Below are 27,658 nucleotides of genomic sequence, written 5' to 3' on the forward strand. Positions count from 1 at the left end.
TGACCATGCTCCCAGAACACACTTCTCTTTCTGTGTGGAAAAACCCTGATGACTGCTGGGCCTTGTGGCTTACTAGCTGCTTTTACTTGCACTCAGCTCGCCTGTCACAGTCCATCTGACAGCTGGCCACCCCCAACAAACATTCACACTAGACCATTGCCAACCTGTCATATTCAGTCCATATTGTGGCGGTCGAACCAGCTGCTTGGGATTTACAACGGAGCCGGTTCCGGCAATGTGAAGACTGACCACAACAATGACAGGCATGGCTCCAACAGGACATGACTGATGTCATCTCTTACAGACTAAGTGACAACATGAGGCCTGGCCAAGATGGGTCCGGCAGATAGCAGAGAGATGACGGGGCAGATGTCACCTCTGACAGGCTTGGCAGCAGCAGGATGACCAGCCATAACAGAGCCGGCAGTGACAGGAGGGACGCCGGGAGTAGTGCCGGCACCGAGAGGCCTGACGCCATAGATGACAGTGTCAACAACTGATGGTGTCACAGGGGAGGGCTGGGCCAAGAGTGGCAGTACAGCTGTCGTGGAACTCAGTGGACATGTCACGGAATACCACATGGTACAACAACCTGACTGAAGGTGGCCCAGCTTGCTAAACACATCATTCTTGGTCATCCTGTCTGGACATTTTTCACGTATGTGCTCATTCAGATGTAGAGAAAACTTTTGGCCAGGAACTCATAATGAGGTGTGCACATGCAATAACTGGAGGCGACTGTTACTTCATCCAAAATGCACATCCCCTGTTCCCCCAATAAGTTACAGTCTGCCCTCCAGACAAGAGTCTGGGAAAAATTGACAACACAGATTTCTGCACCTGCAAGAAAGTGAGGAGAGGACTGGAAATTTAATATGCTGTGGGCTATGAAGTGCAACTCCAACTGTTGATGATACATGGTCCAGTCCTCCTCCTGACCATCAAAAGTCAGAACTTTGGTGCATAAATGGGAGCTTTTTCAGACAAAACCTGAATAGTGAACAACATGAGACAAAGACAGCTCCACTGATGGGACACATTGCCAATCATGAGACTTGAACTGTCACAGGAGTGTGAAAAAAGTGCTAACTAATCACTGAAAACAAGACGGACCAAAAACATCAACTAAGATAATTCCTTTGGCAACAACACATGAACGGAAGACATCATATACGAAACACAGAGATTGTCAGAATATTCACAGAATGTCTGCAAGTGTCTCTCCTCTGAATAAGATAGTGACGACACCAGAGACAGGAATATACTTCCCCATCAAAACAGATTGACGCATAAGTGAAAATCCATTTGCTTGAAACCTCTCAACCAGTGAGAAAAACGGAACGCAACCCTATAAAAGAACACACACACAGCAAGAATCATAAACTGCACATGAAAACAGTCTTGTCACCAATCTCCCCTATGGCAAACGAGGAAAGAGAAAACAACTGCAACAATGTGGACACAAATACATAGCCACTTTTCTGTGCATCACTTTATATGTGGTTGCTTGCTGTGTTAAAAGATGATTCTCAAGTTGCAATAAAAAACACTTTATTAACTGCACAAATTCATAATGCCACTTGTCCCAAAAACAACAATTGACAGATCATTCATGATCACTTGAAATAACAAACACAAAATTTACTGGCATGATAACAGATCTGCAGGAAAAACATCATCCCTTATGGCTGCAGGTAGTATCAGATGAGAGATCCTCCAGAATGGAGTAGCGTAGCCATGACAATGGTGTGAAGCAATGCAGAGCGTCCTGTCTTGTCTCAGTGAGTTCCATTAGAAGGACTAAAAATGTAGCCAGTGGAACTGCAAAAGCAACTGAACTGCAGTGTACTGGAACTCAAACTGAAACTGGCTTGCTGGAGGCTGTGCCTAGTTGTATACACCCGGCAGGTGGAAGTATGTGTGCATCCACAAGATGTGTGGGTGGTATTTGTTTTTTGATAGCAGTGTGTGGTGCATATGCTGCTCGGAAGCATAGCTGGTGCCCCCTGGTGAAGCCTGAAACAATTGGTGTATAAACATACTGCTTGTGTACAACACTGTGTCGTGACATGTGATGCCCATCGTGTACAAATACACAATCGGCAGAGGAGAGACACTTGCAGACAATGGATAAGTGAGCCTGCATGGCGGAGATGTCGGACTGGCAGCAGACATATGCAGCCCCCAGCTGATGTACAAAACTTTCAGGATATCAATTTTCCTTCTCATTAACCTTTTTCTTTGATGGGTCACATCTTGTAATCTGTATCCTCCTGAGGGCAATGCATGTTACCTGCAAAAATTTCATCACCCAGCCTCTGACCTGGGGCTGGGGGCAGGATTTTCTGTTGGGATTTACTCCCCAAGAGGCTGGCTTCCCTATGCCCATAGAAACCCCTCCCCCCCTCTCTTGCCCTATGTGGGACATGATTTGTCTGGCTCCTCTATTGAGGCCTGTGTGGCTTTGGTGACTCAGCTGGTAGTTATGTTTCTGCTGTAATAGCTCTCAACTGCAATGGAGCACACAAACTCTCCTATTCAGCACTAAAAGTGCTTTCAGATAAGGCTATGTATCATGGGAGTGCTTTAACAGTAGTCTTATTGTGTAAATGTAGCTGTTTTTTCACAAAAAAGTTACAGAAATCTGAAAGTACTGCTGCGTTTTATTAGCCATAGTTTTATATCAGTGAAGTTTGTATTACCAATTTTTTGACATTTGTTGTGTACCCTAATCAAAATTGCAATAGTGAATAAAAACAGTAATATTTAAAAGAAAACATGAAATCATTGAAAAAATTGTTTTTATTGTACACCGTATATGAATAGATTATTTGTGAATGGGTATATTATTGTTTTTATAGCATTTGCAGTGACGTAGTCTTGTTGAAGTGCAAATTTTGCTGCTGGTTTGTGGGATAGGATCAAATGTATTCACTTGGAAAACCTAAAATTCCTTTCCTCTTTATATAATTAAATTAAGCATTATGATCAAGAATGTCAAATGCTTTAACAGATGTGTAATGTTTCAGCATCCATTTCCTTTCCACCTATAGGTTTTATGATAACTCACCTATAGGTTTTATGATACTCACATAGAGCAGATATTCACATGTGTATGTAGCCTGACTGTAGCTCTGTTGACTGGTGGTAGTGAGTTCTTGTTTATCAAGTGCAGCAGTGTGTTATGAAAGAGCTTCTGAGTTGTTTTTGGGATATCACTAAGCTGTGTAGCAGGCCTGAATATATCTGTGTTATCTGTAGTGCTCTTCTGGTGGAGGGTGGACAACCTTAGCAACTTTTGAAGATTGTATAAAGAATCTGTAGTTAAGGACTGATTCATAATGAGAATCAGAGGTGCCATTTGTATTAATAATACAGTTTGAAATGTCCAAAAACCGCAGGGCTATTTCTTCTGTGAGCTTAATGCAGATATGATTTCACCTCGTGTAAATTGTTTGAGATCCAGTGATACACTGTGATATTTGTCATTTCAGGAACTTTATACATTTTGAGTTCCAAAGTAAATTTTGAGAACTTGTGCTGTCTGGTTAGACTACTATGGATTTTCTAGTGTTGGCATAGGATACTTATGTACTACCTAGCTGTAACTGGAATATTTAGCGTATTTGTTTTCTACTTGTTTCTAATTAAGTGCTGTGTCCCTGCTTCTTATTGATTTGGAGACATAGTCATCATTCCTCCTGTTTTCATCAGTTATAATTTGTTGATGGATCTTATTGTACTGTTAGACATAATTTTGCATTTCTAGTAATTCAGTTTTTTAAAAAATGAAAGAAAGGAGGGGATGCAGAAATATTTTCTGGAGATTTTTATACTAGTTGCATGCCAATTTTCATTCCTAGTCAGTTTTAGTATATGTTGATAGGTCGGGAAAGCTAAGACAAAATAATAATGATATTGTTTGAAAGGTACTGAACATACTATTAATGTTTGTCCTGGTCAACACTTCATTCCATTATTTCCCATTTCTATAGGCAACATAAAATTGTAATATTTCTCTTACTTAGGTCTCTGCTGCTGCACAATTTGATGGGTAGTCTTTACTGTGAACATCGATCCAGTGTTAACAAGAAAGCGTGAAGACCACTGTAGCCCATATTTAATGCTATAGTATTATACATGAGTTGTTTTCTTGATTAATCACCTAATACACAGCAATTTTAGTGTCCCTCATTCTCAATTATGTCACCTGAAGGAGAGTAACACAGAAACCATACCAAATTCAATTGGACATAGTATTAGCCATTACAGATTCCTAGCATCAGGCTACTCAGAGGAGTTGGATGAACACCTCTCTGAGACTTCACACTTACTAAATGATTCCTAGAGAAAAGAAGTGCTGCTCTCCTTTGAATTTTCTCTTTCTCCTCCATTAATTCTATCAAGCAAGTGCCCCATACTCATGGTCGGTACTTATGTGTGTGAGCTGCAGTTCCTTGGAATTCTTCCAGTAAATTTCAATCTGCCACCTGCTTTCCTACAGCTAGTTTATGCTTTGTTCCATTTTAGGTCACTCTCAACACATATACCCTGGATCCATGTATTCCCTTCCATCTAATATCCATTTGAAAGTAACTATCTCTTCCTTCTGTTTTCATATTTCCTGACTTCCCATCTTCAAAACACTTGTTGAGTAAAGTATTTCATGAAACTAAAGGCAGTGATATTCTGTTTCAGGTAATCTGCTTTTGAATGTTGGTCCATCAAAGGATGGAATGATTCCAACTATATTTGAGGAAAGATTAACTGACATGGGCAAATGGCTTGATGTAAATGGGGAAGCTATTTATTCTACTAAGCCATGGAGTGTACAAAATGACACTCTTACTTCAGGTGTTTGGTATGTATCAATCTATGACCAGAGATGTTTTACAGTTCAAATATTTTCATGAATTAAAATTAGAGCCAGAAATTAAACAGTACCATCAGGCACATACAAATATTATACTAAACAGGAAAGTACATATGAAAAAAATGTTTGAACTGATGAAGTAGACAACACATAGAAGTGTGTGCTTGTGAATTAATATTGAAAAACAGTTCACTTTTAATTGTAACTGTATATAGATCTCCATTGAAAAATTTTGAAGTGTTAATGGGACATGCGTATTTCTTACTATCCTATCTGTCAGACAACATCAAGCCATTAATAGTTGGTGGTTATTTCAGTACAGATTTTCTAAAGAATTCTGATAGAAAAGATTATCTGGAAGCCTTATTACAAACCTACAATGTGATCACATTAATTAACTTTCCGTCATGGACAGATAAAGATAGGAGGACCCTAACTGATAATGATTGCCTCAGTCATATCCAGGGCAAGAAAATAACTATATGCCCTGTAACGAATGCTCTCTAATCATGATGTGCAGGTAGTTAGGGTGAATAAGATGTTGCCTTACAGTATAGATACTTTTCAGTGGAAATTAATTACAATAATTAATTATTGTAAGACAAACATTTTTAAAAATAGTTTACAAGAACGAAATTTATAATGAACCAAATGTTGATATAAAATTTAATCAGTTCCATAATAAATTCATATCTTTATTTGACAATAGCTTTCCACATAATCTAACCAGAAAGGATATTAAACAGACGTGTAAAAACCCATGGATCCCTAGAGGGATGAAAGTACATTGTGAAAGAAAAAGGGAAATATAACTGTTGACAAGAACGAGTGAAGATCCTGCGGTAGTTGCACTCTAAAAAAACTGCCCAAAGTACTAAGAAAAGTTATTAATATAGAGGAACATGTACATTATGTCAGAAATCAGTAATAAGCACTGTTGTTTGCTAAATATATAATTCATTACTAACTCAGGGCACTGTTCCAGAGAGATTGAAATATGTCATTGTTAAACCCCTCTATAAGAAAGGTGATATGAGGGATGTCAAAAACTACTGACCCATTTCACTACTGACATCATTTTCCAAAGTAGTTGAGAAGGTAATGTATTGTAGAATAGTGTTCTACCTGAGCACCAATAATATCCTCCACAACTCTCAAACTAGATTTAAGAAGAGTTATTCAATTGAGAATGCCATTTACATGTTCGCTCACCAAATTTTACAATCACAAAAGACCACAAGCTGGTATTTTCTGTGACCTACCTATGGCATTTATCTGTGTGAATCACAATATTCTCCTGGATAAATTGAGGTTATGGACTTGGCATCATCAGTCAATGGACAATGTCATATCTAACCAAAGAATGTGGAACGTTATGCTTGATAATTCAAGCAATGTTAAGCGGAAGAGATTCTTATGGGGTTTGACAAACTCAATCTTATGTGCACTGTTTTTTCTAATGTAAGTTTACAACCTTCTGTCAAATATACAACAAGCAGAATTAGTTCTTTTTGTAGATGACACTAATATTGCAGTAGATCTAAACACACATACAGCAATGGAAGAAATGGTAAATAATGTTCTTAAAGATATTATTGAGTGATTTTTTTCTGTGAATAGTCTCATTCACTATTTCAAAAAGACACAGCATATTCAGTTCTTCCCACCTAGAGATACTACACTAATGAAAAGTGTAACACCTAGTGAGGAAATAATAACTTGGGTGCAGACTTCAAAATTGTTAGGTGTCCATATTGAAGACATCTTGAACACGGCAGCAGTCAACAGCTGTAGAATTATGGATATAATGGGAATAATATTGCCTGCCAGTTGCACACCAAAGGTTCATTCAGACCTTTACCTAGGTTTCGACAGATATAAACCTGTCTTCCTCAGAAGAATTATGTGAAAAGATAAACAAAGCCATAAAGCTAAGTCAGCAGTAAAATTATCCATCTAATTTGTGTAGATGTGAGTTGTCTGTTTGTGTATGTGATGCAAGTTGACCTTAGATTTTACATGGATCATTTTACTGTGCAATATTTAACATGTGTTATTACTTCTTCTGAGGAAGACAGGTTTATACCTGTCAAAACCTAGGTAAAGATGTGAGTAAAATTTGGCATACAACTGGTTAGCTGTATGGTTCCCCTTGTATCCATATTGATGAACTGATGAGAATTTGAATTTGGAGGGGGAGGGGGGGGGGGGGGGACAACACTTTTTGGAATTCCTAAAACAACTTAGTTCAGCCACATTTTCACTTCAAATCATTGCAAATCTTGGGCAGAGACAAATCAGCCAAGTTGACATATTGTGCTTAATTTCATTCAATAATGTCATATGAAATAATATTCTGAGGTAGCTCATACTTATAAAGGAAAGTGTTAATTCTTTTGGGGGGGGGGGGGGGAAGGGGGGGGACCATTGCCAACCCACTGTGATGCATGGACTTTTTTTCTTAATGAGGAGAAGAAAACAGTCTTGGTTGCGATATTGAAAGTACTGTTTATTTATTCATCAATGACATGCATTTCACCTAATTCAAGGTGTCTTCAGATTGGCCTACATTAAAATACAATCAAATCAAGAATACTTGACCGCATCTTGCGATTAGATGAAATTACAAAATTTAAAATAAATTTTGATAAGTAAAGTATGGATGTAATTGATAAAACATCCAAAAAAATAAATGGCCCTCGCCATGTGCAAGTAAAGTGGTTGAGGTAAATTATGCTCCTGTCATGTATTAAGTATGTAACATCCAATAACCTTCAAATAAACAGAAAGAATTAAAAAGTAGAAACTGCAACCAGTCATTTTCATGAAAGTTATAGTCCACAAAGTGAAGGAGGAAGAAGTGGAAAAGATGCAAAGTAATAACCTGGCAAGGCAATACCAAGTTAAGTCCAATTTAAAATTAGCTAATTTTGTACAATCCCAAGGTAGGGTCAAGCTCTTCTAGTTTTATTGATTTTAATGTAGCACAATTTGAAGATGCCTTGAATTAGTCGAAACGCGATTCAGTGATGAATAAATAAAAAGTAATTTCAACATCATAACCAAGGCTGTATTCTTCTCCTCATTGTACATACTGGTTGCTGTATCACCATACCATGGAGTGGAAAACCTTTTTTTCTTAATGTCATAACACAACTGTAAACTCAACACTCATCTCCTGTGATGGTTTCGTGAGTGTTTTGTCAACATGAGCTTGTTAAAGAAGTTTCTTGCAAATGTTCACTTTATGTTCCTTTTGCTCTTCAATCATAAAATGAGAAATAAACATTGCTGCAATTCAGTTCATGTACATTTTTTGTGTTAAAATCTCATGACCTGCGTCATTTGAGGTGCCAGCTTCTGCATGTTCTCTTACAATTATGTAATGGTTGGCACGTGCCTGGTCATTTATTTTCTGATTGTAATCATCATCGGTTGAAATTGGAGGTCTTCCACTTTGAGGGTGATCTTGAGTTGACTGACAATAATTTTTGCATTGGGAGAACCATCTGTAACATTGCATTCAACCAAGAGCATTATCTTCATAAGCTTGCTTGAAAGGTAAAATATTTCACTACCTGTTTCACATTGCATTATTGCTCATGGAAATCATACTTCATAAAAGTCACCATTAACACTATGCCACCTTATACAGACAACAACAAAATTGATGGAGACAACAACACGGTGGTTATTTAGGTAGTTGTGATGGCTGAATTGGTACCAATGACACCTCACTGCAATCCTTTATCTCCATCTAAAAACAGTTTTGTTATTAACTGAACAGATCTTGTATCTGTATAAAGAATGTGAACTTGGAAATACAATATTACGGAATGTTTTGTGCCAAAGTTTGGGTGATTATGATAAGGACATAACGGCATTTTTGTGTGATTGATTCTCTTTTTCCTCTCAGTTACTTTTTTTCTTTTACATCACATTTTTTACTCCTAATCAATAGTTAAAGACTCAAGGATTCAAAAGCCAAGGGAAAACACTACATGCAAGCTGTACAAAGTTAATGCAACCTTTCTAATTACATTGTGATCTCTTACATTACAAAGAAAGTGTAGAGGTAGATTAGTCTCCTATTCAGATTTGTAGTTGGAAACAACTTACCTGATATCAGCACGATACACTAGTCAAAGAGTAGTAGCTGCTGGCTTTATGGCACACTGTAACGAGTAAAACAGTTCTTTATGTTTAATTATTGCACCATGAGCTTCTTAAAGTATATTCAATTTTATTTTTGCACAGGTATACCCAGAGTGGTGATAACGCAGTTCAAAAGTCAGTTTATGGTATAATATTGAAATGGCCTAAATCAGGAGCCATTACATTGGGTGCACCTAAATTTAAGAATACCTCAATTGTCACTATGCTTGGTGTAGGAAAACCTCTACAGGTATGTAACATCCTTGCCCATCAAAAAATTAATTTTGCATTAAACATACTACTTACCAATGTCTTAAATGTGTTATATTAAAACTATTCGGTAATAGCTATTTATGTATAAATCTTTACTTGTTGTGCATGAGTAACCTGTCAACTTTCCTTATCTCCATAAATCTAAACACATAATGACAATACCATAAACCTCAATCAATTGTCAGGAAATGCAGCATGAGTTGAAACAAAATGATGAAAATTTTGCTAATGACTTCTTCTGCTATTTTGGCATCACCATGTCCAGTGCAAACCATAGCAGTGAAAAATAATAATGTGTGAAAGTGCCTGTATAGACAATGAAATGTACAAGCAAGGAAAAAGGTAACGCTGTTCCAAAGCAAAATGTTTGAAGACTGAGAGAATGTTCATCCATATGGAGTTTTCTGTAAATATCATTAATATTGTAAGGACAGACTAGTACATACAAGAAGGAAACTTGTAGCTCGCATATTAAATAAGGGAGCAATACGGCTGCTAAGGTTTGAAATGTCATAAATAGCTTCCAATAAGAAAGGATAATTTCATTAATGACCTCTAATGAATTATAATGGTAATATAACAGAATGTCAATGACTTTATTGTCTTCTCAGAGATCATAGAAAGGTTATATGCACTTGAATTATCATGTTTTTCAGTAAACTGAATGTAGTCTTTGAGAATCAGAATGGTTTTAATAAAAAAAAAAATCAACTGTGGTAGTTGCTGCACAGTTTATCGATGAGATAATTATGCCTATCAAGAAAAAGGAATATCTTACAGGCATATTCCTTTATCTTGAAAAGATATTTGACTTTGTCAGTATCTCATAACTCTCTTAGAAATTTTGGAATGTAGGCATTGTTCATCATCTAATAAAATTTTATCTAAGAGAAAGCCAGTTATATATTGAAACAACAAGTGGTTTTCACAGATCTAGCAACACAGATATGAAATACTAGGTCTGTTCAATAAATTCCGGAACTGTGTCCACAGAATTTTTCTACACTTACCTTTACTTACTGTGCATGGTCTCCTTCGAAATATTCTCCTCCACAATTGATACACCACTCCCAATGCTGTTTGCAATTCCAGAAGCAGTTTTGGTGAGCCTCTTGCTGGATTGCGTGAAGTGCCATCTGCAAATTTTTCTGTCATTGCAAATCTTCATCCTTTCAACAGGGTTCTCAACTTCGGAACTAAAATAAAAGTCCACAGGGGCCAAAACTGGAGAGTACAGAGGATAAGGCAGAACAGTAATTTTGTTTTTTTGTGCAAGTCACACACCAACAGGGATAAATGTGCGGGTCCATTATCGCGATGCAAGAGCCATGAATTGTCTCACCACATGTCAGCCCATTTCCTTGCAGGTGTCAAAATACATCTTGATAGTACCATCGATTAACAGTTTGTCCCCATAGCACAAATTCATGATGAACTAACCCTTCAGAGTCAAAGAAAACTATCAGCATGGCTTTGACATTTGACCTGACCTGATGAACTGTTCTTCGTCTTGGAGAACTTTTCGCAATCCATTGTGAAGATTGAATCTTGGTCTCAGCATCATAATAGTAGGCTCACGTCTCAACACTGGTTACGATTCTCTTAAGAAACATCTTATTCTCATTTGCGTGAGGCAAATGCTCCTCACAGATTACAAGATAAAGGTGTTTCTGGTCTTTACTCATGAGCTGTGGGACGAACTTAGTGGTAACACGATGCATTCCAAGTTGCTGTCTCAGAATTTTATGACATGACATAACTGAAATGTTACATTCTTCTGCAATCTTCAATTGGCAAGCACAATTTAATTGACATTCCTGGCATGAACATCATTGGTAGACATTGAAGGGCATCCTAAATGAGCATCATCCTTAACTTCTGTCTGGCCATTTTTAAACCATGTGAACCATTCGTAACACCAAGTACAGTGTAAGTACTCATCATTGTGGTTTCTTGCATCATTTGGTGTGTCTCTGTAAAAGTGTTCTTGAGTTTCACATAAAACTTAATGCAGATGCGCTGCTCCTCTAACTCTACCATCTCGAAATCCGCAAACTACACAACACGACGCTCTACTCAGTACAGCACTGAACAATAACTAATGGACATACAACAGTGAAACTTACGGCAGTTACACATTAAGCACAGCACTGTGCAGGGATGCCAACCGTATTTTGCTGCAACACACCATTGACGCAAAATTAGGAATGTTCTGGAATTTTTCAAACAGATCTCTTATGGGGTACCCAAGAGCTTGGTACAGGGATCCCTTCTTTTCTTGATGCATGTAAGTGACATAAAATACTGCTTTCCAAATGCAAAGATAATTATATATGGAATTTCCATTGTTTTGCTACAAATGAATTAGTTCAGTACTTCAGTGAAAGTCACCTCAGTGTCACCAGCAAGGAAACAGCAGTAATGGATTTTAACTCCACAGGGCAGACAGATTTTGAAATAAAGTTGTACAATAGAACTGTTCTTGACATTAATGGAAACTGTAAAATTTCTGGGAATAACAGTACAAGATAATCCTCCATGGGATGTGTGTGTTCACCCTCTGTCAAGAAAAAAAAACAGCACTTAGAGATAACATGATTGTATGTCAATGTAACTTTGTACAGGTATGCAGTACCAGCGGTTATTAGTGTTGCAATTCCCTGTGACAGGTTGAATGGCCAACAGAGTGCATTAGTGTGTTCATGTATAGTATTGTTATCAGGCCTGGTAGGGCATGAAAAGTGGCATATGATGGGTGATGACTGTGGAGAATGCTGAGAAACCGCATACTCATGTGAGACAGATTTATCAGCATCTGGAACAGTCTGGAAGGGGCTCCATTTCGAGTCTCCATTTGGCCAGCTGATTGTAATGTGCAATACTAAGAGTTATGAGGCATTTGGATGTGACAGACACCCAATGTTGAATTGCATGAGAATGTGAGGGCATGTATACCCATTGTCAAGGTTCCAGTTGACTAGTATTATGCACCAAGCGTGTCATAACCACTTTACATGTGACCTGCCATCCAAATACAAGTAATGGACTTCATGGAACATTGTGTGTCATCCCGCACCATTGGTCAGAGACTAGCAGCAGTCAGACTAAGGAATTACAATTCCATGCGTAGGCTGCTGTTCACACCGTAACACAAATGGCTGTGTTTGGAGTGGTGCCACGCAGGGAAGAATGCAGTGGTGGTGTGTTCAGTGAAGAATCCTGGTTCTGCACTATCCTAGATGACCAACGTCATCAAATATGGTGTCAACCTGGAGACGTGTCTCATTCTTCTAACGTTGCGGAGAGGCAAAATGCTGTAACTTGTGGTGTCGTGGAGTGGGGAGCCACTGGGTATGACTTTAGGTCAAATCTAGTATTGATTGAGGGAACTCTGATGGTATAATGGTATGTCACGGGCATCCTACATCCTTACGTGTCACCTCTCATGCGACAGTGTCGTGGTACCATTTTTCAACAGGGCAATGTAAATCCACACATGGCATATATCTCTATGAACTGTTTGCATATTGTTGAGGGAGTCCCATGGGCAAAATAACTGCCAGATCTGTCCCTGATAGTACGGTACATGTTTGGGATGGGTTCCAGTGCCAGTATCCAGGTTATCAACAATCAGTTACAACAGTTGCCACAGGACGGGATACAATGGTTTTATGACAGTCTTCCCAACCAAATCAGTGCATGCATCCAGGCCAGAGGTGGTGCAACATCATACTGATAAGTTGCTCATACTGTCAAGTTTGTTGTAAATTTGACTCAATTTTGTACTCACTGAAACAGTATCTCTCACCCTATCAACCCACAACGTTACATTTCATCTAACCTCCCCATCTAGAGTGTTTCACTGTTTTTCAGGCAGTGTATATTTGTAATAAATATGCTTAGAAACACTGCACTGATACCCACATACTATGGACTGCTTCTCATGCATTGGTGCCAGCATAAGCCGTCGAATAAAAATATAGGGTGCCACACACAAGCAAACTTTCACAAGCTTTTAAAGTTAAAGAAAAAATGGCTGTAAGACTAATTTGTGGTGCAAAATCAAGAGACTTGTGCAGTGCTCTGTTCCTGAAAGCTGGGATATTAAGCATTATAAATATGTATATTTTTAAATCAGTCGTACTGGACCAAATATGTAAACAAAATGGAAACTCTGACCTACACAAAAATGACACTAGACACAAGGATCTGTTTCATCTTATAAGCCAGATAACTGCACTATATGAAGGCAACACCTTATGCAGGACTAGGCTTTCCAGTGCATGCTGAATTCAGTCACATCTCTCACCATTGGAAAGTTTAAAACCAGCCTAAAAAGAACATTGACTGCCAACACACACTGTTTAGTAGATGGTTATCTATGCTTTGCACAGAATAATGAAAATTGTATATAGGCTTCAAGCATGTATATTAGTTAACATTCAGTTTTTGTTTTATTCTTAAATATATAATGTAAAATAAGTCTTAGTTGTTGATGTAAAGTGTTTGCTGCCCAATATCAAGCCTCTTAAGCAAATAAGCAAATTACTTGTAAACCTGTCTTGCCATATCACAGTTTTCTCTCTCTCTCCCCCCCCCCCTCTCTCTCTCTCTCTCTCTCTCTCTCTCTGTGTGTGTGTGTGTGTGTGTGTGTGTGTGTGTGTGTGTGTGTGTGTGTTATTAAATTACTGTTATTATTATTACAGTATTAGAGCAGTAAATACAGCAAATGCTTTCACTGTGCTGCGTCTTGTATGTTATCACTTCTCAAGTGTCTAGGACTGGATGATGTATTAGTGCAGATTGCAGTAAAGTGGCCCTTTGTAGTTGGCAAATGGATATTTATTTATCAATGCAAATGATTTTCAGGTGCCCAATAAGATCTTTTGCACTGTTCCTAATGTTCTGAGACTCACTGGGACCACTTTTGCTGGTTTATGCTGAGTTGCTGTAGTCAAGCATTCATATCTGAAAAGTTTTTCAATATGTTTGTCACTGATTTTGCTATCACCTGGAATGGCAATGTTGATGATCAACATGTTCTTTTTCTTCTTTGTGATGTTTGCTGTATTGCATTTCAGCATTCAACTTGCCTGAAGTCAGAAGTTAGTGTGTTAATTTTCATCAACTTTTTCTGGTGTGTGGTCCCACCATTTCATTCAAGTGGTAGATGGTAATTTTTGGCATAAGTTCCACTGGATCATTCATGGCACATTATTGTGTCTCAGCCTGTAATCATTCTAAGCAATATTTTTGCAACAGCTCAGGATGTGTTAATTGTTTCAGCAGACAATGGAAAATTCATAATGGAATGTAACAATATTAGGGAAAGGAAAGCTGCTACAGACCATATTGCAGAGATGCTGAGTCGCAGACTGGCACAACAAAAAGCCTGTCACAAATAAGCTTACGACCAGCAAGGCCTTCATCAAAAATAGACGACACACACACACACACACACACACACACACACAAATGCGACTCACACACACATGACTGCAGTCTCTGGCAACTGGAGCCACACTCAGTTCATATTCATGGTATATGTAGGGCAACGCCACAAATGAAAGTGACAGAAGTGAGAGTTCCAGATAACCAAGAAGTCAGAAAAACTAGCGTCTTTGGTGTGGTCAGGTGAGGCATGAGCCATGTATGTTAACTTACATTTCAGGCAGTGATTGTTGCAGTGGAAGGAGTGTAGAATGATAATCCAAAGGTTATGGGATCAGGTCCCTCTGAGAAAACATTTCTTTTATCTTCAATTTTTTACATTACTTACACTGCAAATTAACCAGAATAATGCTCAATATATTGTTGTTGTTGTTGTGGTCTTCAGTCCTGAGGCTGGTTTGATGCAGCTTTCCTTGATACTCTATCCTGTGAAAGCTGCTTCATCTCCCAGTACTTACTGCAACCTACATCCTTCTAAATCTGCTTATTGTATTCATCTATTGGCCTCCCTCTACGATTTTTACCCTCCACGCTGCCCTCCAATGCTAAATTTGTGATCCTTTGATGCCTCAGAACATGTCCTACCAATCAGTCCCTTCTTCTAGTCAAGTTGTGCCACAAACTCCTCTTCTCCCCAATTCTATTTAATACGTCCTCATTAGTTATGTGATCTACCCATCTAATCTTCAGCATTCTTCTGTAGCACTACATTTCAAAAGCTTCTATTCTCTTCTTGTCCAAACTATTTATCGTCCATGTTTCACTTCCATACATGGCTACACGCCATACAAATACTTTCAGAAACGACTTCCTGACACTTACATCCATACTCGATGTTAAAAAATTTCTCTTCTTCAGAAACGCTTTCCTTGCCATTGCCAGTCTACATTTTACATCCTCTCTACTTCGACCATCGTCAGTTATTTTACTCCCCAAATAGCAAAACTCCTTTACTACTTTAAGTGTCTCATTTCCTAATTTAATTCCCTCAGCATCACCCGACTGAATTCGACTACACAATATATTGTACTGATTAATATTTTCATGAGAGGCATGAACAGGAAAGGTCAACAAAAATTTGGTATTGTAAATAAATTTCCAGGAAGTCAGCCACATATGAGAACTTCATATACAAAATTAGGTACTTTTATTATTTTACAGCTGATGATTCCAGCAAGCTGGGGTGATATTCATAGTTAATTGTCTTGGCTTCTTGCACATGCCATAAATGTCACATTTTTATAATTATAAGATGGTTTAAAAGTTTTTGTTGTAAAACAAACTTTGTTTACATTCATAAAAGGTCCTCTCTCATTGCACACTGTGCCAGAAAATCATACGTGATGCGACATTTCACAAAATATTGGCAGTGGGATGTATTTTGATGCAGTCTTCTTAAGATATGACTTCTTTTTCTCTCTCGGTGCAATAAAAGCAGTTTTGGAGATTTTCATCAAGATTGTCACCTCATGATTAAAATATATATTTGCAGGGTTGCACTAATGAATCAATTTGTGAGAGAATCAATTTAATACTGCATGATTGCAGTCCTTTTTCCTTCTTGAAAAATCACATCATACAATTGTGGATTTGTTAGTCTGCCCCATGAATCAGTTAACAAAAGAAATTTGTTGTCCTGCATGTAAGGAAGGCTCCATTACATAAGTCAAAAATGTTTTGTATAAGGTTGTGAGTTAGCTAGATTTTGATGAAGTACTGACATTATTCTTATGTTTTGCCATGTACTCATCCATCATATTTTCTTTTACCTTTCCTTTTCATGCATTTTATGAAAATATTAATAAATGCATTATACTGAGAATTATTTTGGTTCATTTGCATTGTAAGTAACATAAAAACTGAAAATAGAAGTGCTTTCTGCAGAGGGACTCAACCCCATGACCCTCAGACGACCGTTCCGTACTCTTTCTGCTGCGCCAAGCACTGCCTGAAAGCCACGTTAACATAAAAGGCTCATGCCTTGCCCAACCTGCTCCAAAAATGATATTTTTTCTAAATGCTTGGTGATCTGGACCTCCCACTTCTGCCACTTTCATACACCATGCATACGCTATAAATATGGACGAAATTGGTGTTGACAGGTAAGCGCAGTCACCTAGTCAGTCTTGAAATGTTCCATCAGCTTCCACCAACCAATGAAGGCTTTTCAGTGGTGATACAGTTTCATTCACTCAGTTGGCAATACGGAACTGGTGTCACCTTTTTCTGTTTATGCACATAAGCAGCACCCCCTCTCCTCCATGCTACAAAAACACTCTCGCTATCTGTACATATGGATTATATAGGTGACACATACTACAGTTGATTTCCATTTAAATAAAAGTTGTACAAATATATAAGATAAATAACAAAATATGAAAAAATTTAAAAAGCACCAAAACCTGTCCTGCACCAAAATTAATATGAATATTGTTTGTTTTTGTGTAACTGGCTAGAGAAAGGCTTTTCATACTACCTCCAATAGGCCAAGCATTGTAAGGAACTGTGGTGTTCAAACCAAACCATTGATAGTGAGAGATTTACTTACTTTAAGAATAAAATAATGATTTAAAGCCAAGTAGTTTATGTTAAAAGAATAAATAAATATTGAAAATTAATTTATTTGCACACTTGAGTGTGTTTCTTAACTGCCTCATTGAATAGAACTAAACACATCACACTTCAGTGTGAAGTTCCATGACAGTTACTAAATTCTATCACTTTATAAAGTAATTCAGAATTTGTTGATACTTAAAATACATGTCTGTGACATGATAGGATGACAAATGTATACTATTCATTCATCATCTTCATCACCACCACCATCCATTTGTCATTCACTGCTGCCAGAAGGACTCCTGTAGACTTCTCTATACTTTATGGTTTTTAGCTATACGAATCCATGTTGCTCTTGTATGTTTTTGGATGTTATTTACCCAGCTTCCTTTAGGTTGTCTGTTTGCTCTTTTTATATCTTAGAATCCTGAAGTGTGCTTCTATGTTCAGTGGATTGTCTATTTGCCTTGTTACATACAATGTTCATCTCCACGTTATTTTTATTATGGTCATAGTTACATCTTACACATCAGTTTGTTCCATGATTTTTTTTGTTTGTTTAAATTCACTTTGTGCATCTCCCCAATGCTCACTGAGTAATCATAAATTCCTGAATGGTTTAGCATTTAAAGTTCTTGTCTCATTGCAGTAAGTCAAAACTAGTACCATACACCGATTGTAAATCTCCCTTTTGAAGCACATGAGAAGGTTTGTGATGGGAATTCCATTTAATTAAACAGTAGCACTTGCAGCCATTTTTACTCTGTTTATTTGCTTTGGTATCCCTCCAGTATTCATCTTCAGTTGCCTTTAAAAAATTTATTCTGTGACTTCGATGCTAAAAAAAAGTATTGTTTTCCTTCCTGTATAATGTTACACATGAATTTACACTTTATTAAAAATAACTCTGTTATTGGCATTTCAATGAGTCAAGTCAGAGTGGTCAGCTGCCAGCCAACTGCACCATATCATTCTGTGTGGGCTCACTGTTTTAAGTGATCAGTTTTCACACCCCCTATGTGCCTGCAACCTTGACTGGTGGCTTAGCTCACCATGGCCTTGCTACAGCCCTGCCTATATTCCTATTTTCATTCCGGATATGTAATGGTCATGTAAAGGATGAATATCCCTTCCTTATTTCTTGGCAAATGCTAGTAATGCCTAATGTAAGACCTTTATCATTTCTAGTATCACACACACAGTTTTCTACTGAAGAAACATTCTTTAGTTTCTGTATCGACTACTATCTTGTAGTTGAATTTGATGTCATTTATAAATTTCTGTAACTATTTTTGGAGGTATCCACTCATCAGAATGTGAGCTCTTTGGCATGTAGATTTGGGACATTATGATGGAATAGTTTTTGTTTATTTTTAAAACTGATCTTGCTGTTGCGTTCGAGATACCTTGGATGTTGGCCTTAAATGTTATATAATATTGCCTACTTCTCAGTTTCCTCCCTCTTCAGTTCCTCCATAATAAAATACATGTCCTAATTTTAATTCTATGTGATCTTATTTTTTGCCACACTTCTGATAACCCTGCCATTTACCATTTGATGTTATTTCTCCTCCTATTCCCATAACCTATCATAAGATCCTAGAGTTATGTACATTATTTTTCTTAAATAATGGTGTGTGGCTTGGTGTGTAAATGTCAAACAACAAATCTGGAGTCCAGGGTTGAATCATCACTTGTTGCTTATTGCACCGCTTGAGGTGATTATTATAAGAGTGAAGTGTTAAATTGTGACATAGTTCAGAGTCAATGTTAACCTATAGATCCCCATATAATTGACTGGATGTCAGCCCAAAGGTAGCAAGAAGGCAAGGACATACCACTTCCGATATGACCATCCCTACTAATGTCCTATATGGCTCAAACAAACCTTTGGGTAAATGATAACTTGTTACGTAAAAAAAAGGTACCCCAGGAATTTGTACACAGCAGTAGGGCCTCCACAAGTCCTACCCATAGTGTACCAGCCTACAAGGATATGAAGGGTTTAGTACGGCATGTGGAATTGATAAATCTCAGCAGAACTAACAGTATTTTCAGATCTGAATCTCAGAGTCGAATATGAACACAACCAGTTTGGATGGTGGTTTGTACCATAAGTGCCATAAAGTCTCCAGTTAATGTTGTTGAAGAGAAGTCCATTGGTGTTAAGATATAGTCTGGAGGGTTGCAGACATTGACTCACCAAGCTGTCTGCAATGCAGGCTAGAGCAGCCCATTGATATTTGTTCCCTATAAGATGGTCACTTTATGAGTACTAGCAACTGCTTGGATGGTGTAAACACTGGAAATGGATTTGCGATCTACCCCAGTTGAGTCCCTTAATCCTTGTCCCTCGGTTCTTAGTACTGTCACCTTTTTGCAATCTCATTACACCAACTGCACATAATATTTGCAGTGTTTACTGATCATAAAAAGTCATAAAACTAGGAGTCCATGTACATTTTCAAAGCTCTGATTTTTACATTTTTATGTTAACTTACTTTCCAGGTTTCATATTCTGTGTAATGTCAATATCACTATTTCTGTAAGTATTATTATAACCTTTTTTTTTACTTACATATTTTTTTCATTTTTAGTGGAATGCCTCAGGAAAGAAGGTGGTTATTACTTTACCAAATAAATCACAAGTTCCAACGAACTGGGCGTGGGTACTGAAGTTTTCAGATCTTGCAGACTCAGTGAGTTCATGGGATGCTACATCATCAGAGTGAAGGTTTCTGATGGCTAATGGTGATTCAGATAAAGTATAGGAAATTATGTGAATTTATATTTGACTATGAACTGATTATATGTGAATCTCATTGCAGTGAACCATACAAATAAATTTTGGAACACTGTTTCATACACAAATTGTGTATCAATACATTTTTTTCTCCTGCTACCTGCACCCCTTTTATCTGAAGAAAATGTCGATGTTACAGCACAAGTAAACTTTCTGCTGTTAATATTCCTGTTCAAAATACAGACATCTACAGACAAAGTGATGTGGACAGTCTTCTGGGATAGGCAGAATGTGTAATTTGAGTTGTCTTGGAGCCTAAAGCAACTGTCAATTTAGAACGCTACAAGATTGCAATGACTAGGCTGAAAGCCCAAATTTTCCAGTCAGGCTAGACTTTCACTTGCATCACAATAACAAAATGCCCTACCACAGTCTTATGACCACAGAATTCACTGCAAATTTGTGTGGACAGCGTTGCCACATCCACTGTACAATCTTGATTTAGCACCTTCAGACTTCAATCTCTTTGGGTGAATAAAAGAGTTACTAGATGGGTAACATTTTCTAGATACAGATCCTGTCTTCAAAGCTATAAGCCACATCTGGATCAGGTTTTCATAATCCCCACATGCAGGGTCTTGTTCATCATTGGCTAAAGTGCATAATGAATGAGGGTGACTGTAAGGAAAATCCAGGTAGCTGTGAATAGGACTCATACAACATAGGTTCCATCATTGGCGTAGCGTGAGGGGAGACTTTGAGACTTAGTCTCCCCTGTATTCGTGCTTAAAAAAAATGCAATAGTAATTCATAACAAAAATATAAACAACTTTCTACTAAGAGTTATAAATGTGCGAAGACATCAGTTTTGTAGCCTGCGCCGCACCCTGAGTATTGGTGTATTTGCCTGCTTGAGACTCGACTGCTCTCAGTCTCTGTCTCCCTTCCCTTAGCTGGCTGTGTGCGCCTGTGTTTTAGTGGCATTCTCGGCTCCCCTCCACTTCCCCTCTTCCACGAAGGCTGGTGCGCTGCACTAGCTAGCAGGTATCGAGACTAGTCTCTGCCGTTTCTATGCTGGCTTTTAACACAGAAGTGAACAGTCGCACGGTTTGTTTTCATAGTCATTCTTGTGTGATTTTAGTGCATATTTTCATTGTGTCGTCAACATGAGTGAGCCAGCAACTGAACACCTTATAGAATTTTTATTTAAAACACCTTTTTCTACATTAACTTACGAAAAAAAGAGTGTGAACTGAAGGACAAACGACCTAGTCCTATACTCAGTGTAGTTTAAAGTGAAGCCAAACAAAAACGTACTTTTCAGACCACCTGGTGCAGTTAATAACAGATTATATTGTTATACATGTCTTCTGTTTGGTGGTGAAAAGGAATGGTGCAATGAGGGCATTTGTACAACAAAGAACTTTGACAGGAAAGCACAAAAGCATCAGATATCAAAATGTCACCTCCAGAACAAAGAATCATTTCAGTTATTGGGCAAAAGTAGATTTGAGCACACCCTTTCTGAAGGCACTCGTCTGAAACCAATAAAATACAATGAACAAGTTGCATCCAACAGGAGAGTATTCGCTCGTCTTATTCAGGCAATTATATTTCTTTGTAAACAAGAACTAGCTTTTCGTGGCCATCGAGAAGACGAATCCTCCAGCAACAAAGGTAACTATATGGAATTGTTGGATTTACTAGCTCAAGGAGAGCAGTTAATCCAAGAGCATCTGTCATCATATTCAACCTTTAAAGGAACTTCTCCAGATATACAGAATGATGTGATAGAAATAATAACTCTGACAGAAATGAGAAAATAAAATCTGAAATTCAGAACTGCAATTTCATTTCGATTCAGGCTGATGAAACAGATGTGTCATGCAAGAGTCAAATGAGTATAATATTCAGGTACTGTATTGTAGACAAAATTGAGGAAAGATTCGTTGGATTTTATGATGTTTCTGGAGATAAAACTGCTGAAGGTTTGTCAAACACTATTCATGCAGTATTGAAAGAATGGAATGTGGAAGGAAAAGTGGTTAGTCAAACATATGATAGCGCTTCAGTAATGGCGGACAGAGAAATAGGACTACAACAATGGTGAAGCAGTTCTGTCCCTAAGTGCTGTTTATTCATTGTTACGTACACCAACTGAATTTAGTGCTGTTACATGCCTCTAAAATCATACGACAAGTACACATGTTTGAAGTGATCTTACTGCATTCCATTCGTTTTTCAGCAAATCATCAAAACAAACTGTACTGCTAGCTGAGAAAGGATTTAAACTGCCACATTTAAGCAACACTTGCTGGAACTTTCGTTTCAGGGCAGTTTCAACAATATCTAGTCATTTCTCAGAGCTATGCAGTGTTTTTAGTTATATAATTGATGATACAGACTCTCAGTGGGATCCAGAATCTTTGAGCTGAGCTGTGGGAGTGAAACGACAGATGGATGATCCTACGTTTGTCTACTTGCTTTGGTTCTACTGAGGGTGCTTTGTTTATGTTGATCGTCTCTTTAACGTTCTTCAGTCAAGATCTGTCAGTATAACTGCTTGCCATGACGAAATAAGAACTGTTTTGAGAAACTTACGACAATTAAGAACGGGAACATTCATTGACAAATGCATTAAATGCAGCTTGTGTTTGAATGGTAACTTATCATTCTGTGACAGTCAAAAGACATCACTCAGGGCACTAACTTACAAGATACTGGATTTGCAAACTGTTCAGATGGAAAGAAGATTTCAAGACTTTCCCCAAAATGTAACATATACACTGATGAGAAAAAACACTTATCTTCAAGAATCCTCTTAAAGTACGTTGTCAACAATGATTCAGATTCTGTTTATGAAGAAACAACAAAGTTCCTGCATTTGGTTTTGACCCTACCCGCAACTACAGCAAACAGTGAACGAAGCATGAGTACTCTTAAATGAGTGAAGAATTATTTAAGGAATTCAATGTCCAACACCCGGCTGTTGTGTTTGAGCATGTTAACAATAGAAAAGACACTACTTGGAGAGCTATCCAGTGATCAGATTTTTGTAGACCGAGTTATAGACTTATTTGTGGAGAGAAACGGCAGGTGCATTGCACTTGTGTTTAAGAAAATGTAAGTGCTTCTACTCTTGCTGCTGGAGTTCTACAAATTTTTCATCATTTCTTGAACAAGTTAGTTATTATTATTATTATTATTATTATTGTTATTGGTGGTGGAAGTGGTGGTAGTAGTAGTAGTAGTAGTTGTTGTTGTTGTTTTATTTGATGCATTTTGTTTCATTTGTTTTAATTATTGTTTATTGTACTATTATGTCTCCCTGTCTTCACAACCTTTACAACCACACTACGCCACTGGGTTCCATATAAGGAGATTATGATGTATATGCAATTCCCATATATATTAGAAATGTGTGCTTTCGCTTTTTTTCTTTCTTTTCTATTTAAGCTGACTGAGGCACAGCAAAGTGTGGTCATGTACAACTGGTTATGTCTATTCATTCATCCTGGGAATCAAGAACCTGAACGATTTTTGACAGTTATCAATGTCGATACTGGCATGGTATCAGTCCCAGGAATTCCAAAACTTTCAACAATGTTTTAATTTTAAGTTTCAAAATATGGAAAATGCAGGATGGAATGGGACAATTTTATGAAAAGGAAAGTTGCTACTCACCATATAGTGGAGATGCCGAGTCGCAGATAGGCACAACAAAAAGACTGCCACAAATAAGCTTTTGGACAACAAGGCCTTTGTCAAAGCATCTTGTAGATGGTTTGTGAGTATGGCTTCAGCTGCCAGAAACATCAGCCACGTGTGTGTGTGTGTGTGTGTGTGTGTGTTTTGTCTATTTTGGCAAAGGCCTTGTTGGCCAAAAGCTTATTCGTGATAGTCTTTTTGTTGTGCCTATCTGCAACTGAGAATCTCCGCTATACGGTGAGTAGCAACTTTCATTTTCATAATATTGTTAATTTTAAGTTTAAATTTTTTGTGTGATCTCATATTTGCAGGTACAATTTTACATTTATTTTATTAATTTCATAGTTATATTAACACGCTGTGCTAATGGCAATTGTAGATGTGTTAACTTCATCTGCTCTCATTGCTGTTGGCATTACTAGTAAGATTTGATGGAAGTCTCCAAGTAAGAAAAACGGTGCAGCTCGTCATAGTGCTACTGGCTATTGTTGTTACACAAACGTGCGTAACATTTCAGTTTTTATATATTTTTATGGGAGTGCAATCTTGAATCACTTACCAGTGTTAGTTTGCTTTGAAACATTACAGATGATGTACATCTAGTAGACTTAAATTATCAGTGTGGTAATTTAAAATTTTAGAAAGCATTCTGGAGCACAGCTATCGGTATAAATGCTAAGAATCAGATAAAAACAGTCTCAGCTGCGCTTCCAGATTTTTAAATTTGTTTGCAACCAATTTCGGCCCTTTCCTTAGGCCATCTTCAGGCTTTTGACTGCCATTGTGGCTGCTGGTGGCGGCAGTTGGAGAGAAATCCTTAAAAGTAATGTTGTCACTGCTTACTTCTAAGGGTCTCGCTCCACCTGCCACCACTAGGAGCCACAGTGGTGGTCAAAAGCCTGACGATGGCTTGAGGAATGGGCCGAAACTGGTTGCAAACAAATTAACAAATCTAAAAACACGATCACGACTGTATCACTGCTAAATAGGAAAGGCATGGTTTTCATTGTGGCAGGGGCTTCATTTCAACATAGCTCAGCCAGAAAGCACAAAATATTTGTAAATTATATATAGAAACCTTCACTCTCCTATTATTGAAAAGCATATCAAAATCCATACAATAGTTCCAGAGATAGATTTTTGACAGATTGCATATGCAACATAATGACAAAAAAAATATTTTTTTGTTATATAATTCCAATTTTTTTGTATTCTTCTTTACTTGTATTGTGAAACCTCACTTCTTGCCAAATTTAATGATTCTAGGTCAACAGGAAGTACCCTATAGGTTTTGGTGTGTGAGTTTGAGAGTATCAAACTACATGACATAAATGGCCATATCTTTTGATTGTGATGGTTTAGAAGCTTAAATTTTTTACACCATCTGTAGACCTTAGTAGGTGATATAAATTTCAACATGATATGTCTATCCATTCCTGATAAAAAGGGGTCTCAACAGACTGATGGATGGACTTACAACAAAGTGTCCTATAATGGTTCCATTTTTACTAACTGGGGTACAGAACCCACCGAGATACAGAACCCTAAAAATGATGAAGTGAACAGCTACAATCTTGCTCTATTCAAATGCAATATTATGATTTCTGTATCTATTGTAGTGTCCATTACTTTTGGAGTGATCGTTGCCTTTCTGCAACAGCTGTTATAAAAATGGCCACAAGTGTAAATTTAAATAGAGTATTTTGTAGTAAGTCAAATAATTGTTCATTCACATTAATACATGAGGTAGGGAATTGGTAATATATGACATGTCGCTTTAATGCCTGCAACACAGAGTTAAAATATTTGATTGCTGTCTACATTCAAAGGCACACTACATGTCTTGAATGGCATTGTGGCCTAGCCGTATGTAGTCACTCTTTAAGAGGCAATATAGAGTGCCTGTATGCACTCAAGAGCTCCATTCCCATGTTACGTTATGCATGCGTCCGCTGGTGTGTCACAGTGCATATGCATAGCAAGTCACTACATCATATACACCCTGTCAGCCTGTGGTTTAACCTCTGTATCTTTCAGTAAATTGACTGTAATAGAACTGTATGCAACACTGTCAAATAATGATAGTAGTTCGCCTCTCCAATTTCAAGGTGATTGCCTTAATAGTTACTGAGATATATTCCATATTGTATAAACAATACCTTCCTAACATGCTGGTATGCCATTGTAATAAATCATAAAAAAATCTAGATAAACACTTTATTTCAAAACACACCAGAAAAATGGAAATAAATGGATAATAGTGTGCACAGATAACCTTACCCATTATTCTGCTACCACTGTACCTACTGCTGGAGCTCCGGAAATAGCCAGGTTTCTTGCTAAAGATATAATTTTGAAGTGTGAAGCACCACATGTAATTATCTCTGATAATGGAAAAAATGTTCAGCCAAGATTGATGCCAGAAGTTGTAGTAATAATAATCATTATTGGGTGTCATATGGATGACTGGCTCAATTCCTGCCTCCTGGAAGTATTTATTATTTAACATTTGTGACCTCCTGAAGTTTATAGGACTTACTAATTGATGGAATATTGTAAATAGCTGTCCACCTGACTAGCTGAATGGTAACGTGCTTGCCTCCCATGCAGTGGACCTGGGTTCAAAACCTAGCTTGGTTGTAGATTTTCACCGCTTGTGAACTGGGTGTTGTGTTGTCCTCATCATCATTTCATCCTCATCACCGGCACACGAGTCGCCTAATGTGGCGAAATAAGATTCGCAATCAGGGGCCTCCCGCCCAGCAATGCCATACGACCATTTATTTTATTTTTATTTTTTGTAAATAGCTAGCGTAACATTCAATGTGTGAATAAATAGGAGCACTCTTTGCTGAGGCAGGTAGTTCAACTCCATGTGTACATGCATTCACTGTGAGTGTTAGTTCTTGTTGATGACCTTACCCTCGCAATTGGTCTGTGATTCAGGATTCAACATAGCATTGTTATGAAGTGAGCTGTTGCTCCAAGGTGGAGAAATGAAAGTATCACAGAAATAGGCCTAGATGCGAGTACATAAGGAAGATTGGTGATGACATAGGTTTCAGCAGTTAAGCTGAAATGAAAAGGTTTGTGGCAAGAAAACAAGATTGGAGAACAGAATCAACCTTTGAAAGCAAGACAGAAACAACAACAATTCTATCAATAGATACAGAAACCTTCCACCAAGCACCAGATAGTTTCACACCAACATTCAAATATGCACTTTGGTACTTAATGAGGAACAGTGATCCTCATCACATACACAATTTACAGACCAGCAGCAAATCATGAATACTGTCACTGTGGAAGAAAAAATTTGTAATTGTATTGAAGAAAATCTTCCTAAAACTGCTTGAAATATCCTCGTTTAGTGGAGCCATGACCTCTACACTAAGACTACCTGATCTTAAATGTCTGGATTTATTGCCCTGAAAATGAACAAACAGCTTGTATATGAAACTGTCATCAGAAGGTACTGGTACTGTGACTGTGCTGTGCTTGAGGTTCGAGTTCTCCCTCGGGCATGTGTGTTTGTGTTGTTCTTAGCTACGTTAGTTTAAATAGTGTGTAATTCTAGGGACCAATGACCTCAATAGTTTGGTCCCTTAGGAATTTACACACATTTGGAACAAATGATGCCTGTCATCTGGGCTTCGTGTCATACTTGGGTCATCCCAGTGACTGGCAGAGAATGTTTAGAAGACCACCATTGCACATGGAATCAACAAAGCTCACAATTTGCTGCATTGTCCCCAGAACTGATCAGGGCACCCTGGTTTTGAATCAAGTGAAAGGACTGAAGCAAAGACTTTGACGTTTCTATAATAAGCTAGGCTGTGACTTCCTGGACTTTGTGCCATAGGGTTGAAAGCTATAGGGCCTCCTTAAATGGGTCAGGC

At 37.8% G+C, this 27,658-nt stretch overlaps 1 protein-coding gene across 1 annotated transcript in view; it reads left to right on the forward strand.

The window, feature by feature from the left end:
* The window catches only part of LOC124612767 (alpha-L-fucosidase-like), a 118,707-nt gene extending 98,656 nt beyond the window's left edge, over window positions 1–20,051 (forward strand). Inside the window, exons 7-9 of the mRNA XM_047141162.1 lie at window positions 4,699–4,861; window positions 9,131–9,278; window positions 19,906–20,051. Of these exons, the coding sequence (XP_046997118.1) occupies window positions 4,699–4,861; window positions 9,131–9,278; window positions 19,906–20,040 (446 nt within the window). The 3' untranslated portion in view covers window positions 20,041–20,051. The remainder of the gene's footprint in view (window positions 1–4,698; window positions 4,862–9,130; window positions 9,279–19,905) is intronic.
* Window positions 20,052–27,658: the final 7,607 nt, after the last annotated feature.

Source organism: Schistocerca americana, chromosome 4, assembly GCF_021461395.2.
Source record: "Schistocerca americana isolate TAMUIC-IGC-003095 chromosome 4, iqSchAmer2.1, whole genome shotgun sequence".
Classification (NCBI taxonomy): Eukaryota; Metazoa; Arthropoda; class Insecta; order Orthoptera; family Acrididae; genus Schistocerca; species Schistocerca americana.